The 14,285-nt window shown below is 45.0% G+C and overlaps 1 protein-coding gene across 4 annotated transcripts in view; it reads left to right on the forward strand.

Annotated features, from left to right (window-relative positions):
- Nucleotides 1–14,285, forward strand: part of LOC105563222 (ephrin type-A receptor 4) — a 115,570-nt gene extending 101,285 nt beyond the window's left edge. For 2 of the 4 annotated variants that reach the window (XM_012014622.1, XM_012014623.1), the window contains exons 11-14: nt 2,019–2,195; nt 2,307–2,776; nt 2,888–3,225; nt 8,876–14,285. In XM_012014622.1, coding sequence (XP_011870012.1) covers nt 2,019–2,195; nt 2,307–2,776; nt 2,888–3,225; nt 8,876–9,140 — 1,250 coding nt within the window. In that variant the 3' untranslated portion in view covers nt 9,141–14,285. Of the gene's footprint in view, nt 1–317; nt 336–994; nt 1,061–2,018; nt 2,196–2,306; nt 2,777–2,887; nt 3,226–8,875 lie in introns of all 4 variants that reach the window. The other 2 variants (XM_012014619.1, XM_012014621.1) reach the window with 2 other exon arrangements.

Genomic DNA, 14,285 nt, shown 5'->3' on the forward strand with positions numbered 1-14,285 from the left:
ACCCCCCTCAGTAGAGATTTTTTTGCGGATGAGAGTGAGAGAAAGAGAGATAGCTGTACGTTGACACCATACCGTGAAAATGAGCGGAGAGAAAGCGGTCGGCCTCTCGAAATACGTCCGCGGCTTGAAAGAGAAACGACCGCTTTCCAACCAAAATTCACACCGATCTGGCCCATTGCCTGAGTGCGATTATTCTAACGAAATTCTTTCGATTCTTTCTTTTCATGTGCGATTCCCCTAAACTATCGAACCTGCCTCCATGAAAAATCCATGAAAAAATCCAATGAAACAATGTACACAATCGCCTGCTACTACAGGACTAGTTGTGACCTACAGTAAGTCTTCTCCAAACACCTCAAGTTTTGTTTTTTAGGAACTCAATTTTGTGTAGATTATTTTTGCAACCCCTGTACATGCATTACACTCTCAGTCTAAGTCAGACTATACGCTTTTGCATACACTCACACACGCACACACACGCATACACACGTCACACGCACCCACCAAACACACGTACGCGCGATAACAATTTTGCACGAAACCTAATTTTCTTAGATACACATTACGCACGCCCGCGTATGTGTGCGCATTGTGCTTGCGTGTGTTTGTTGTATTGCATTGTTCGCGTTTCAATTGCATGCGTATTTTTTTTAGTGTGTCGATGTTAACACCGTATGTGCTTTTCACGTTTATACTTGATTCGCGAAACATACCAGAAGGAACATAAGAGACACAAGTGGAGAATAGAGTTACGCTTAGAAGGAGCGTGTCTCTCTGATCGGCGCGTTGATTTCTTAACACCGGAAATAGTTTTCACTTGGAATCCGTTCATATATTTTCATAATGACCTCATTTGCCGAACGAAGCAAGGTATCTCTGTGCCATTTCTCGCATCACGTCATTAAAAGAAAAGGAATTCATCATCGTACACCCGCAGCTTCTTTTTTGTTTTGCTGTTTGTCAATTAGTGTGTTGGTTGTTGTGTTGTTCACAGTGCACTGCAAAATGGACAGTTCACCGATTGTGACAACCCATACCAACAACAAGAGCAAGTCCTCGCGTAAGTCCTTTGTTTCCAAAAATAATCTCCGGTCACACAAAATTCTCGCGATCGAGGGAAAAGAAAAAACGCCGGACACGTCCGTACAGTATATATCGAGGGCATAACCGTACGCACCAACACTCGTATACACTCACTCCGAGTTCTCCACGTTTATTATAGTTTAGCTTTAGTTACGCTACGCTCCGTTCTGTTCTTTCTTCACTGTCCTAGATATGCGATATGGATGAAAAGTTCGGAAGTAATAAAGCATGCCGCGGCCCCGTGTTTCGCACGCAATCGCATCGATGTTCTTGCATCCCATTTTTTTTTATCTTATCTTTCATTTCTCTTCGGGCGATCGTGCCCCGCGATCGCTTCGTCTTCTCACCACGATGCAAAACACTTGGATGTTCCCAGACGGCTCAAATAGAAACCAAATTGGTTTGAGTAAGGGAGATTGGAGACAGGAAAGAAAACTGTTTGAATCGCCTGAAGCATCCGGGACGAGCGGTGTAAAAAAGAGATGGCTGGCTTTTGCGGGATGCGTCGCAATGACGTTGATAATAATTTGGCATGCAAAACATTGTGCATCTTGGCATGTGGATTGGCTAGGCGCAAATGTTTCCTGGCGCACATATAGACACCGCCGTTCGACATTAAACAGACCAGATTTCTAAGCTAGATAAACACATACAAGCAAAAAGAAATGACTCTTTCACTAAAGTGGGACTGAGAAAAAAAAAGAGATATATTTTAGAGTCCACCTGCGTTTGGCTTTCTTGGTTGTGTCTTGTTTTTTGGAAATTTTAAACTCGCTGACGAGAGAGAATGTGTGAGTGTTTCTTTTTTGCGGGATTTGACACGGTTGGCCGAGCGATAGAGCGAATGTTGGGACGCGCGGTCTAGAGTTCTGTCAAAATTTCGCACCACCGGCCCTCGTGTTAATATAATGAACTCTGTTTTCGTGACGTTGCAGTGACCACGCCGCTGTTCACACCTGCAGTGGGGGTCGCCGCGGCGGGCGCAGGCGGCGCAGGCGGTGCAGGTGCAAGGAGTTACGTGGATCCTCACACCTATGAGGACCCGAATCAGGCGGTACGCGAATTCGCCAGGGAGATAGATGCTGGATACATCACGATAGAAGCTATCATAGGTGCGATGTTCTGTTTCTATTATTATACGATATCATCGAGCGATTATTAAATAACGTAGTTTTTAAGTACCTCGATGATACTCTTGATAATTATTTTTTTTGCGGTCACAGGTGGTGGAGAGTTTGGCGACGTCTGCCGAGGGAAGCTAAAATTGCCACCCGACGGACGAACGGAAATAGATGTGGCCATAAAGACCCTGAAGCCGGGCTCCGCAGACAAGGCCCGCAACGACTTTCTGACAGAGGCGTCGATAATGGGCCAGTTCGAGCACCCGAACGTGATATTCCTGCAAGGCGTAGTGACGAAAAGCAATCCGGTGATGATCATCACGGAATTCATGGAGAACGGTAGCTTGGACACCTTCCTGCGCGCGAACGACGGCAAGTTCCAAGTGCTCCAGCTGGTAGGCATGCTGCGCGGCATCGCCAGCGGTATGCAGTACCTCGCGGAGATGAACTACGTGCACCGCGACCTCGCCGCGAGGAACGTGTTAGTCAACGCCGCCCTGGTTTGCAAGATCGCCGACTTTGGTCTCAGTAGAGAGATCGAGAGTGCCACGGAGGGGGCTTACACGACCAGGGTGAGCGATAGATTTCAGTTGCGCGGTCCAAATTATTCGAAGCCAGTGGCGTACACGAGGCTCGAACATACCTGTGATTTCCTGCCTAATTAATCTATCGTTCGTATTCAGGGCGGTAAAATCCCGGTACGGTGGACGGCACCGGAGGCGATAGCGTTTCGTAAATTCACGAGCGCTTCCGACGTTTGGAGCATGGGTATCGTGTGCTGGGAGGTGATGTCGTACGGCGAGAGGCCGTACTGGAACTGGTCGAATCAAGATGTGATAAAGTCGATCGAGAAGGGCTACAGGCTTCCAGCGCCGATGGACTGTCCGGAAGCGATCTATCAGCTGATGCTCGATTGCTGGCAGAAAGAGCGCACCCATCGGCCGACCTTTGCCAATCTCACACAAACCCTGGACAAGCTCATACGAAGTCCGGACACGCTGAGAAAGATCGCCCAGAACAGGTAAAAGCGTCCACTTGTCACTCATAATCGCCAAATGTCGATATAGGATTGCGAGACTTTGTGATTGTTTAGGATATATTAGTCGCAAAAATGGTATTAGGAAATCCATCTTACGGATCGAATCTCTAGTGAATCATATAATTGTCATCGTTTAACATGAATCAAAGAACTGCGACGGAATGCGTAAGATATAATTGGCACACAACGAATGAAATTTGCTTTAAGTGCTTCGAGCGCATATCATGTTTTTTTTTGTTTTCATTGACATTGTCTCAACTGTTCTTTTCCTTTTCATTTGTCTCCCGTTGAGTCGCTCGTTCATTAATATCTTAATAAGAAATCACGCCGCATGCTACGTGACTTATATATCGTGTCCATAAATTAATTTCTCTCGACAGCTAATAATTATTTTCATTCATTCGCCGAAACGCTCACGCGTGGATCACGCTACATCCGTTTCACGCCACTTAGAATGGGATTTGGCATAGTGGCTCATTGATGTATGACGTCCCGCACAAGCCTACAATCGTATACACGTATATGATGTGCCCGTGCATATGTATGTACTCCGAAGGAAGGCTAATGTCTGCATACTCTCGTACTCGCGCCGCCGTGACATCTCGACCTGATTGGCATTACTGGAAGCAGGCATACACGTACTGGACTACCATTATACGCACTTGCTTTTTATGTTCGTGCTTTTTCTGTCTTTTTTTTTTCAAGTATATGTATTCTCTCGACATATCCCCTAGGCATTAACAGTCGTCAAAATTCATTTCTACTGCGTCTATGTCACGTTTGTTTTCCGACACGCGTGAGAAGAGAAGAGAGCAAGACAATCATTTTGGATTCGAATCGAAAAGAAATTGGAGCCTTTCTCTCTTGCTTCTCGCGATAGCATACACTTTCCGCACGACGTCTCGTCGCGAGCTCTTGATGTCGCAGAGTCACATTTCCACCTCGCGAACGGACGCTGCTTCACGCTTCAAAATGCACTTGGCCGAGCGAGGTTTCCAGAGTTAGCTGGCGGGGAAATTAATTTATGGACGAAAGTCTACGTCATCAGCTGCGTAGAACACTTTTACCGCGCTCCGGGGACTTGATTCGAGACCACGCATTATGCGACGACTTGAATAGAGCTTTAATTGCTTTCGCCGCTTATCGTTTCTACACTCCTTGAGTTTATGGCTCGCATTTCAGTTATTCTTCATAAGATGCAGCTATATTTAAGAGGGGGCTAAGTTTATACCTTGCGTTGCTTTCTCTTCGATGGGTTTCGACAAAATTGAAGTTTACCTACGATCCAGTAGAGTGTTTATAAAATATTCACGAGACAAAAATTCGTTCTCAAGGTGTCTTAACGTCGCGTTTTCTACGAGAGTCGAAACATGTATAACCGCGACGAAATCGCACAAGCCACCTCCCTCATATTCCGAATATTCCATTGGTATGGACAAGACAGTCCGTTATTTTATTACGTTATTCCGCGCGCCTCTCGTTCGCGGAACAGCATATCGGTTCTTTATCTTTATGCCAATGGGGCCGCGATATTCGCATTTTGGAAGTCTCGTTGGTTTTCTCTCCTATTCCTTCGTTCCGCCTCTTTTTTCCCCCCTTGGGCTAATTCTTTGTGCTTTTGGTTTTGTGGTGTCCTTTGGTACCTGACTACGAACTACCGCAACTGCAACGCAACTGCGACAACTGTCGTCCACGACAACTACAACAACAACTACAACAACCGCCGCCTACAGCGTGAGGCCGCCTGCACACAATCCGTACTATGTCACGAGCCACACGGCTGCCGCCCAGGCTGCGGCGGCGGCGGCAGCGGCGGCGGCGGCGGCGGCTGCGATGCCACCAGGCCCGGCCGCGAGCACGGCGAGCCCGTTCGTAGACATAGTCGGCCATCAGGCCCATCAGCATGCCCAGTCAGCGATTGCCGTTCCAGTAATGCCACCAGGAGCCGGCCGTAGCTTACACTATCACACACACTCAGCGACACACGCATTGCCACACCAACAACCACCGCTCACCTATCCCAACTGGGTGCCGTTCTCCCATTTCGGCTGAGAATGATTACGCTCGAATTACAACGAGCAAGAGCGTCATTATCATCAGCATCGTCTCCGCCCGTCTTTCTAGCCATCAGAACTAACGCCTGGCATTTAAACCGGACGTAATCTCAAAAGACTGCATTCTATATCATATACGATTCGCATTATCTTTTACGATCGCGTTAGTCGTAGGGAAATCGTAGTCGCTCTTCCAGCGAAGTAGTAGAAAATAGTACGATCCAAGTCGTGTCGGACGGAATAGCAGATGTGACGAATATAGAGGTATAATGCAGCCGATAATACGTTATCGGAGTGCTATAGTGCTCTGTGTGTACAAGAGTAGTACCGTCGTAAAGGAATCTCTTCTTCAGTCTTTTTACTACGAATTATTGACAAACGCGAGGATGTAGCGTAGATGTATATGTTAGACGATATACAGAGAAGTTTTCTCTACGTTGAACTAAGCAATAAACTTTACGTACAGAGTTAGAGCATATATTATCGATTGAAATTGAAGCGGGATATAAATCGAGAGTTTAAGAGTGTTTCCAAATTTTATCAAGGATAAATTCACCCGTCGAGTAGCAATATAGGGTTAAACGCGAGCTTAGCGAGTAAGAGGCGATTAAACGTGGTGTGCAAGAGCAACTAGATCTTTCAGATGTTCTCATAATTCTATATTAGCGGCCATAGCTTTCATTGATATACGCATAAAGGGGGAAAAAAAAGAAGGAAAGAGACACACACGTGACGTACACGCAATCGTATAGCGAATTCGATTGCTTGCACTCGACTAGTGCGCACTAACAATAAGACTTGTTTGTAATCAATTTTTATATTTAAGCATCGTCTTAAATACCTCTTGAAATACTTCTTAGTCAGCAAAATGATCTATGTAGCATCCGTGCGATCATTTTTTCCGGCTGGATAGTTTTCGAACGTGTATTTAAGACGATCTTAATTATAAGAATTGAACAAACCTTAGAATGCACTCGGTGCGCACTAGTGCAAGCAACCGAATTCGCTAATACATACAATTACAGAGGGTGTCCCGGAACTAACATCATTCCTTTCGGCTGCGAATTCTTTGATCAATTTAGGCCCGAACAAAACAAAATTGCCGACAGGAGTAAGTCGTCTACAAATTGCTCAAAAGAACAGCCATGATCTTACGACACCTCACGCATGTACGTCAAATCGATACAAGTACTTACCGCGTAATTTATTAAAGCCATCGATTTTATCTTAGCGAAAGCGCCGCAAAGATTTATTAGCGTATGTACCTACAGCACGCGTGCGACCGATTGACCATTTTAGAATAGTATTTTTATACGTAATATATTATGAATGAAGGACGATGTAATTAACGATTAACGATGTTAGGTCGTATCTCCGCATAAATGAATTTATCACGATATCGTAACGCTAAATTCTAAAATATCCTCACGGAATACGATAAATGACACGCCATTCTAAGAGAAGCGATTAATTTATGAAAGTTATCGATGGCAAAATTCGCTGTTTGGACCATTTCCCTTTACGTTCTCCGCAAACGTTATATTCAAAACTTGTCGCAGCATTTACAAGCCGGAGGTGAAGCACTTATCCGATGAATAAGAACGACTTGCCGAAATTCTCTCGTAATTACGTTTAAGCATTAAGATCACACGGAATGTATTTTATTTAATTTCTTTCCATTGTTAAGATCAAACGTAGGCCGCTACTTATACAGACCTTACAGTTATTCAAAGCGGTGAAGTTTAACTTTAAGTGAGAGATAACGTGCAGGTAACTCGCGCATTAATACGCGCGCGAACGGACAGGAAAGAGATAAAACACTGAAAATCTCAAAGCCAGATAAGTTGAGACTTAGCCTGCAGATAGGAACACACACCTAGTATGACCTCCATCGCACTAACAAATGCTAACAATTGTCAGAATCAGAGAAAGGGGTGCCCCACCCTCACCCCCACCTGCCTCATCGGAATCCGCCAACGCGCATTTGAGAAACAGGTAAAGAAAAGAAAAGAAAAGAGAGAGTCAAAAGCGGCATTTCCCACACACCGAAACCCCTTTGCGAACGAGAGAGAGAGAGAGAGAGAAAAAAAAGAAAAGAAAGAAAGAAGCGCAGAAGAACAAAGCGCAATCGTTTCTGTTTGGTCCGGTGCCCTAGATAACACAGAGTTCGCCCTTTAACAATTCGACGATTCGATTATGCTGACTGTGCTTTCACGTTCTCTCTGCTTCTTTGCCTCTGACGCGATAATGAAATATCGCGCCGCCACGTAGACAGCAGTCCCTGCTTGGTAAACCTCTTAGTTTGTGTTGCACTGCTTGCCTTCGTACGCACCACGTAAATCCATCCACGTGTACATACGTGTAAACTGTAAACTATGTATCACTAACACGTTACATATGATACATCCACTCTCGTCAACAGCACCATTGTTATAGCAGTTAGCGTTATTACCCTCCTCACTATTGTCATCACATTGTCATTGTGTCATTATCGTCATTATTAGCATTGCATTACTTTAACCGCGGTGTTTGCCTTATTATTATATTACGTGTATTATTATTATTATTATTATACTGGTATTACTATTTGACTACAATAATTATTATTTTAATTTAATATTAATTTTTAGCACTATATTATTACGAAGAAAGATCGTACGTTTACATCGGTAATCGGTACTTGAGTTTCGTAGCGCTTTGTACATAACGTTGTACAAAAGAGATGCACAAAACTTACGAATTAATCGTACATACATCGGCTACGTTTAATTAAATGTATAATTTGTAATTAGATTTTCTAAAATGTACAATTTATACTTTACACAAGGCCGATCGATGTTACACATGTATATCCATAAGAAACGACCTAGGAGCCAATTGTATATATTTAAATAGCTATTTTTCACCTAAGTTAAGGCCCGTTTTATATACATTCTACTGTCCTCAGAAACTTGTCAAATAAATTATACCAGCTGAATTTTAAGATTTTTTGCAAATATTCCAGAATTTAGACTGGTGAATTTTGATTGATTTATTCTTCTCGTCCCAAAGATCGACGTGACAGCAATAATTTTAAGTAAAATTGAAATGCAATCTGTATCATATCTCAACATTTGTATATATTCCCTCCCTTAAGCCACGCACACGTTTGCGTTTTACAGCCAATGATACATGCTGATAGTATAATTTACACAGCAGTGAAACGTAATTGTTTAAAATGCAATCAATTTAGGAATACATTGTCGACAATGGAACGACATCCCACACATACTTTGTAACCCGATGTCCCATGAAATAACGAAGACATTAGTAACTTGGGTGACGAAACGTCGGGCGGTCCACGGCCGAACAATGATCTTCTTTATTTCATACTTATTGTTAGCCCCTTCGTTAACTTGTGGCTTAGTTAATAGCGAACCAAAGCATCCAAAACATTTGGACAATGCGAATGCGAATGTACTTGGATAGCGAGAAAACGCAATTCAAGGAACCCAGAACATCTTCGTTGTGCCCTAACTTCTTCCCCGCTGCGAACGCTATTCACGAGGAGACATTTCTTAACTTGTTGTTTTCGACAGGGGCACAAATCCGCTGGCGCCGGACGCGGTAGATCTAACGCAATTGAATTCCGTCAGCGAGTGGCTGGCCTCCATCAAGATGTCACGGTACGCAGAGAGCTTCGAGCATGCGGGCGTGACGACGCTGGAGGCGGCGGCGCGCGTCACCGTCCAGGAGCTCACGGCCCTCGGCATCACGCTCGTGGGACACCAGAAGAAGATCATGAACAGCGTGACGGCGTTACGGGCGCAGATGTCCGCCACCTCGCAGGGTTTCCTCGTCTAACCGCGGCCGCGACCTCAAATCCCGCGCACGGATCGTACGTAGAAATCGGCTGATCGGCACGGAACGTCGCTGCTCCATGGATCTCACGAATTCCCGCTTATTCGAGGCGCCCCGACGCGTCGCCTCCGAGGAGGAGGGAGACGACGACTCCCCCGTGTGTCATCCAGGACTCGTGATTACCTAGTCAGAGCGACGATGTCCTCGAGAGGAATATCTCTTCGCGCGCAAGCAGATCCGACAGAAGCGACACGCGATACGCCGTTCTGAACCGAGAGATTCTCGAGCACTCGTGCCGCAGACATTCCACGTTAGCGAGAGTCGAAAGGAAGTCCGTTCTTCGCGTTTGCGGCTCCTCTCTCGGCGACGAGGAGGAGCGGAAGGATTCCACGCATTCGTCATTTCTCTGAATCACGTGCAACGACTTTCACCGAATCCATAGGACGATACCGTCTATCACGAAACTTGTGCGATCTATAAGTGTCAAAGAAATCGTCGTGACGCGAGCCTCACGACAACGGGTCGTTCGAACGAAGCGCGTTTCACACGACGTCCTGAAAGATCGCGGAAGGCTCTTAACGGGATCAATGTTAAAACATACCGAAAGACTCTCCTACACGAACAACGAGCGCCAATACTCTTTCGCATTTCCTAGGCCGTTTCCGCGACCGATCTACCTAAAGATCAGACTGACGACGGAAATAAACAGGCCAGCCCTGTATCACTGCCGCGAAAACCTTTCGGTCGCTAATGAACGCTCTCCTTTTAGTTTACAGTACTTGTGTAACAGCTGTTGAATTGTATACACTGTATATTTTTCTCCGGAGACTTTCATTCAGTTTTACAGCCGAATCGTCCTTTTCTTTCTTACTGTTCTACTGCCATCGCGCTTGTGCTAGGTTTTGTAACGTTTTGTATTGAACGACCGCTCATTTTAGTACGTACCTACGGTGTAGAACATTGAACGACGAACATATCGGCCTAAATGTCGCTCGAATACGTCTGTTCCTGGCCTCTTTTCTTAAGTATACTAAAGTTTGTCCAACGGATGGACACAGCAATACGCACCGGACGTGGAAAAAAAACGATAATTAGATAGAGAACCGTGTCACGAGAGAAATGTACCAAAAAGAGAGAAAAACGGACCGCAATAGTTTCTGAGATTCCGGGCTCGATAGCGTGACAGCAATGTAGGTTCATTATTTCATGTAGCGAATGTAGCGAGTGCATTACACTATTACGCGTATGTCGCCTCGGCAATGTACACGATCGAGAGCAAGGGCGAGCGTTAGCGGGACGTCGTTTACTAACTCTTTACGCTAAAATTACGAATCACGCCTTTGCGCCTACCTATGTAAAAACGTCGTACGCGCGGCCTACGTACGCGGTATACCTTACGATTGTAACGGCGAAACGGAACGAAGCGGACATGTGCCAACGCGAGTGTGCAGGTGTCAACGTCGGCGCGAGGCTGCGCGACACCGCGGGATAAATGAGCGGAGGAACGAGAGGAACGCGTGAGTGCGAGTGCGAATGAAATTGCTGAATGAATTGTCGATGAACGCGTGACGAGAATCTGCCGCGAGACTCATTTTTCGCGCTACCATTCGTATGTACACGAGCGTGCGATCACGAAATCATTCTATACATATATATATATATATAAATTATACATATAAAGATAGCTAATGTGTTACAAATACGGCACTGCGAAAAGAGAGGGACGGGAGTGGAACTCTCGGTCGCGACAGAGGAGACCGTCCGTTCCGCCCGTTCCGGAGAACGAAGGGGCGCGACGCGGCGGTGGCGGCTTCGAGCGCGTCCCTTTATTAGCGAGCAGCGCGCTAACATATCAACATTATCGCGGAGACGCAATGCGAGCGGAAGAAGGGACACGCTCGCGGTGCGTCGTCACTCGGGTCGAAACTACTCCGTTCGATCCCTCGGCTCTTCCCTCGGCTCCTCGGCGAAATGACAAGGGGAGAATGCGAACCAGCCGGAAGAAGAGAATGTAAACGGACTGTAAGATACGCGGAACAAAATACTCACGTATACGCGAGCGACGACGCGTGCGAGGCACGCGCGTCCACGGGGTAGTTCTTTTTGATTTACACAATCCGAGGAGGGGTTCCCACGCGAAGCAACGTCCATTCCAATTGTACATGTATCCGTAATGAGGAACCGCGTCTCCCTCCCTCGGGAGACGTAAGAGAGGCCTGTGCTTCGCCGTATCTCGTTACATCCGCATTCGCAAAGACTGCGTCCCGGGTCCCGCGACACGTACTTGCCGGGATACGCACGTTGCCGGCGACTTGTCTTACGAGAGAGACCAGCGGAGCGGCATACACATTGTTGCGTACGGAAAAAATGCTGCGCGTGAGATTAAAACGGCTTCCAAGTGGGCTTTCGGCGAGCCACGGAGAGAAATTCTTTTATTTTCTAATTTAACGGTTTTAACGCTAGTAGCATAGTCGATGATGCACGTCGAGGCGACGTTGGGCCGCGACGAGTGGAAGCGAACGGCGGCGCTTTGGCAGGCGGGATTTTTCGCGCTCGATAAAATGCAAAGACAACGACGAAGCGACCGTCTCTCGCGTTTCCAGCCAATCTCTCGCCCTCTCCCTCGTTTAATCAAAGAAGAGGCGCGAGTCGCGCCTGCGGAGCGCCAGGCCGGTGATTAAAATTGCTTCGCTTTCGCCTCGAATTTTGCGATCCAACGGCGCCCCCGTGAACGAAATGTCGCTCGAAGTTATACTTCGAGCGAAGAATACCACGCGCTCTGGTATCCTTCGACTCGCCGTACTTCCTTCCGCGTGCGTATCGATAAGGAAAACGGAAGGGAAGAGCGAAAGACACTGCGGGAGGCCGCGCGGCGATGACGAAATCTCCCTTAGGAAAAACAAAAAGAGTTAAAGAAGGCTACTGGAAAACGGCGACGATTAAGAAGCAATAAGTAAATACACGCAAATGCAGATTTTTATATAGAAAATGTTAACAAATTTCAGAAAATATTAATTATCGATAGCGCTATCTTCCTAAATGTTCGTATTAAAGGTTAAACGAAAAGAAAAGGTACGACAAAGCGATGATAAGGGCGAGATCCCGGCCGAAAGGGAGGCGGACGAGAGGAGGGTCGCGGGCGCGAGGCGAATTCGCGCCGCGACTTCGATTGTAACGTGACCCTCGACAATTAATGTGTGGCAATTCGGCCGGGAACCCGCGGACGCGAGGAAAGGGTCTTAAGAACTTTCTCAAGCTGTAACTGTCTGTGTTTTAGCGACGAGTCTGCGAGTGCGACCTGAAGTTTTGCGGATGCCGATTAATTTCGATATTTAGATTTCATAGAGCTCTATCAATATTACACAGAAACACACACACGGCCACGTGTTAGGGCACGGGGGAGAGAAAGTACGCGAAACCGAGAAATGTATTAGTTGAGAAAGAGAGAGAAGGCGTAGATTACGTCGCGTAGGACTTCTCCGATTTTTCTTTCGTTCCCTCGACTCCTCCGCGGAAACGTAATTCCCAGTTTACAATTTTTTTCCTCTCCTTATGGAAAAGAACGAGATTGCGCGTTACGCTTCCGGTAAAAAAATTTTCACATAAAAACATATAAAAGTATATAATTATATATGGAATAAGTCCATGTGTTTTCTTCCTCTTCTAATCTATTTGTACGTACAGGAAAAATAAGAGAAAGAAGAATTAATGAGGATAATTTTCGCATTGTTTTCTTGATAAAAGATGAAGTTTGAGGACAAGTGAGGAAAAAATTGTCCAATAATCATGTATAAATGTAATAATCGTATCTGAAAATGTGATTATATATGACTATATAATATAGAGCATTGTATAGTCTAGGCGCAGTTTTATTTTTTGTAGAGAAAACAGTGCAGCAATTATTTTTCAAGTGAATTTTTAATTGTTCTTTCTATTATTTTTTTCTGGACGCACAAGAGAAGGGAAACATATGCGTATGGATATATTTTATATTATACAATATGAATATATACATATATATATATATATATTTGTATATATTTTTATATGAAAAATTTTTTTTTCGGGTTCCCAAATCTTTCAATCATAACTTCACGTCACGTGTTTTAGTTGTTTCGTACACGCGTAAAGTTTCATTAAAAGGAAATCGGAGAGAAGAGAGCGACAGGAAAAAGCCTGAGAAATCAAAATCGCTTCACGTTCGCCCGGATGTCCCCGTTGCGGTGAAATTTCGTTCTTATTCTCTTCAGCGCTTCTTCCTTTTCTCAATTTGCCGACGCGGGGAGAGGAATGCGAGAGCGACGAGCGGCCGAGGGAGGAAACTCGCCTCTCTCCTCTCGCTTGAATCCTGTGTAATCGATTTTAACTCTACTACTATTTATTAAAAGAAGAAGAGAAAACTTATTTATTTCTTAGAGATCTGACTAAATTGCAAAACGTTTTAATTATCTAAATAAGTTATCTATTACTATTTAGTGGCGAGGACGATATAGGGCGACGTTATTCTTCCCCTATTTTCGGAGAGTTTCCGCGAGAACTCTGTCTTGTAAAAAAGATGGCGAGAGCTACAGCTACAGTGATAAATACGTATCGAATCTGTACGCAGCTATTATATTATATTATGTTTAAGTTAAGGCGTTAATTAAATGACTTACGAGCGCGACTTGTTTTCTTTTTCTTTTCTTTTTTTTTAATTCTTACTTTTTACGATTCTCCTTACAGCGAACTCTGTCAAAGTACCTGCTTCGAAAAACGAAAATCTGCGAGGACAAGCAAAGCATTTACAGGTACCGTCCCATATATTATACATACAAAAAGAGAGAGAAAGAAAGAGACACATACCATACCAGACACACACACACACACACACAAACACACATACACACGTGCGATAATTTATATACACTCGCCGAGCTGAGTTTTCATGAAGAAAGAAAAATTGGTCAAGCGAATCACCTCCGTGTGTCTTCGATTCATTGTATAAAGGAGAATGCAAGGGGGACAGGAGAAAAAAAAGTAGCGCGCGAGCAGGGAGTTACTGTCGACAAATTTTGGAACGTGTCTAAAAACAATTTTTCCTATGGTGTTGTCAAGACGATGTTGAATGTACATAAGATATAATAAATGATATACCTTATACGATGTAAA

This window comes from Vollenhovia emeryi, unplaced genomic scaffold (assembly GCF_000949405.1).
Source record: "Vollenhovia emeryi isolate VEMERY1.0 unplaced genomic scaffold, V.emery_V1.0 DF939179.1, whole genome shotgun sequence".
Classification (NCBI taxonomy): domain Eukaryota; kingdom Metazoa; phylum Arthropoda; class Insecta; order Hymenoptera; family Formicidae; genus Vollenhovia; species Vollenhovia emeryi.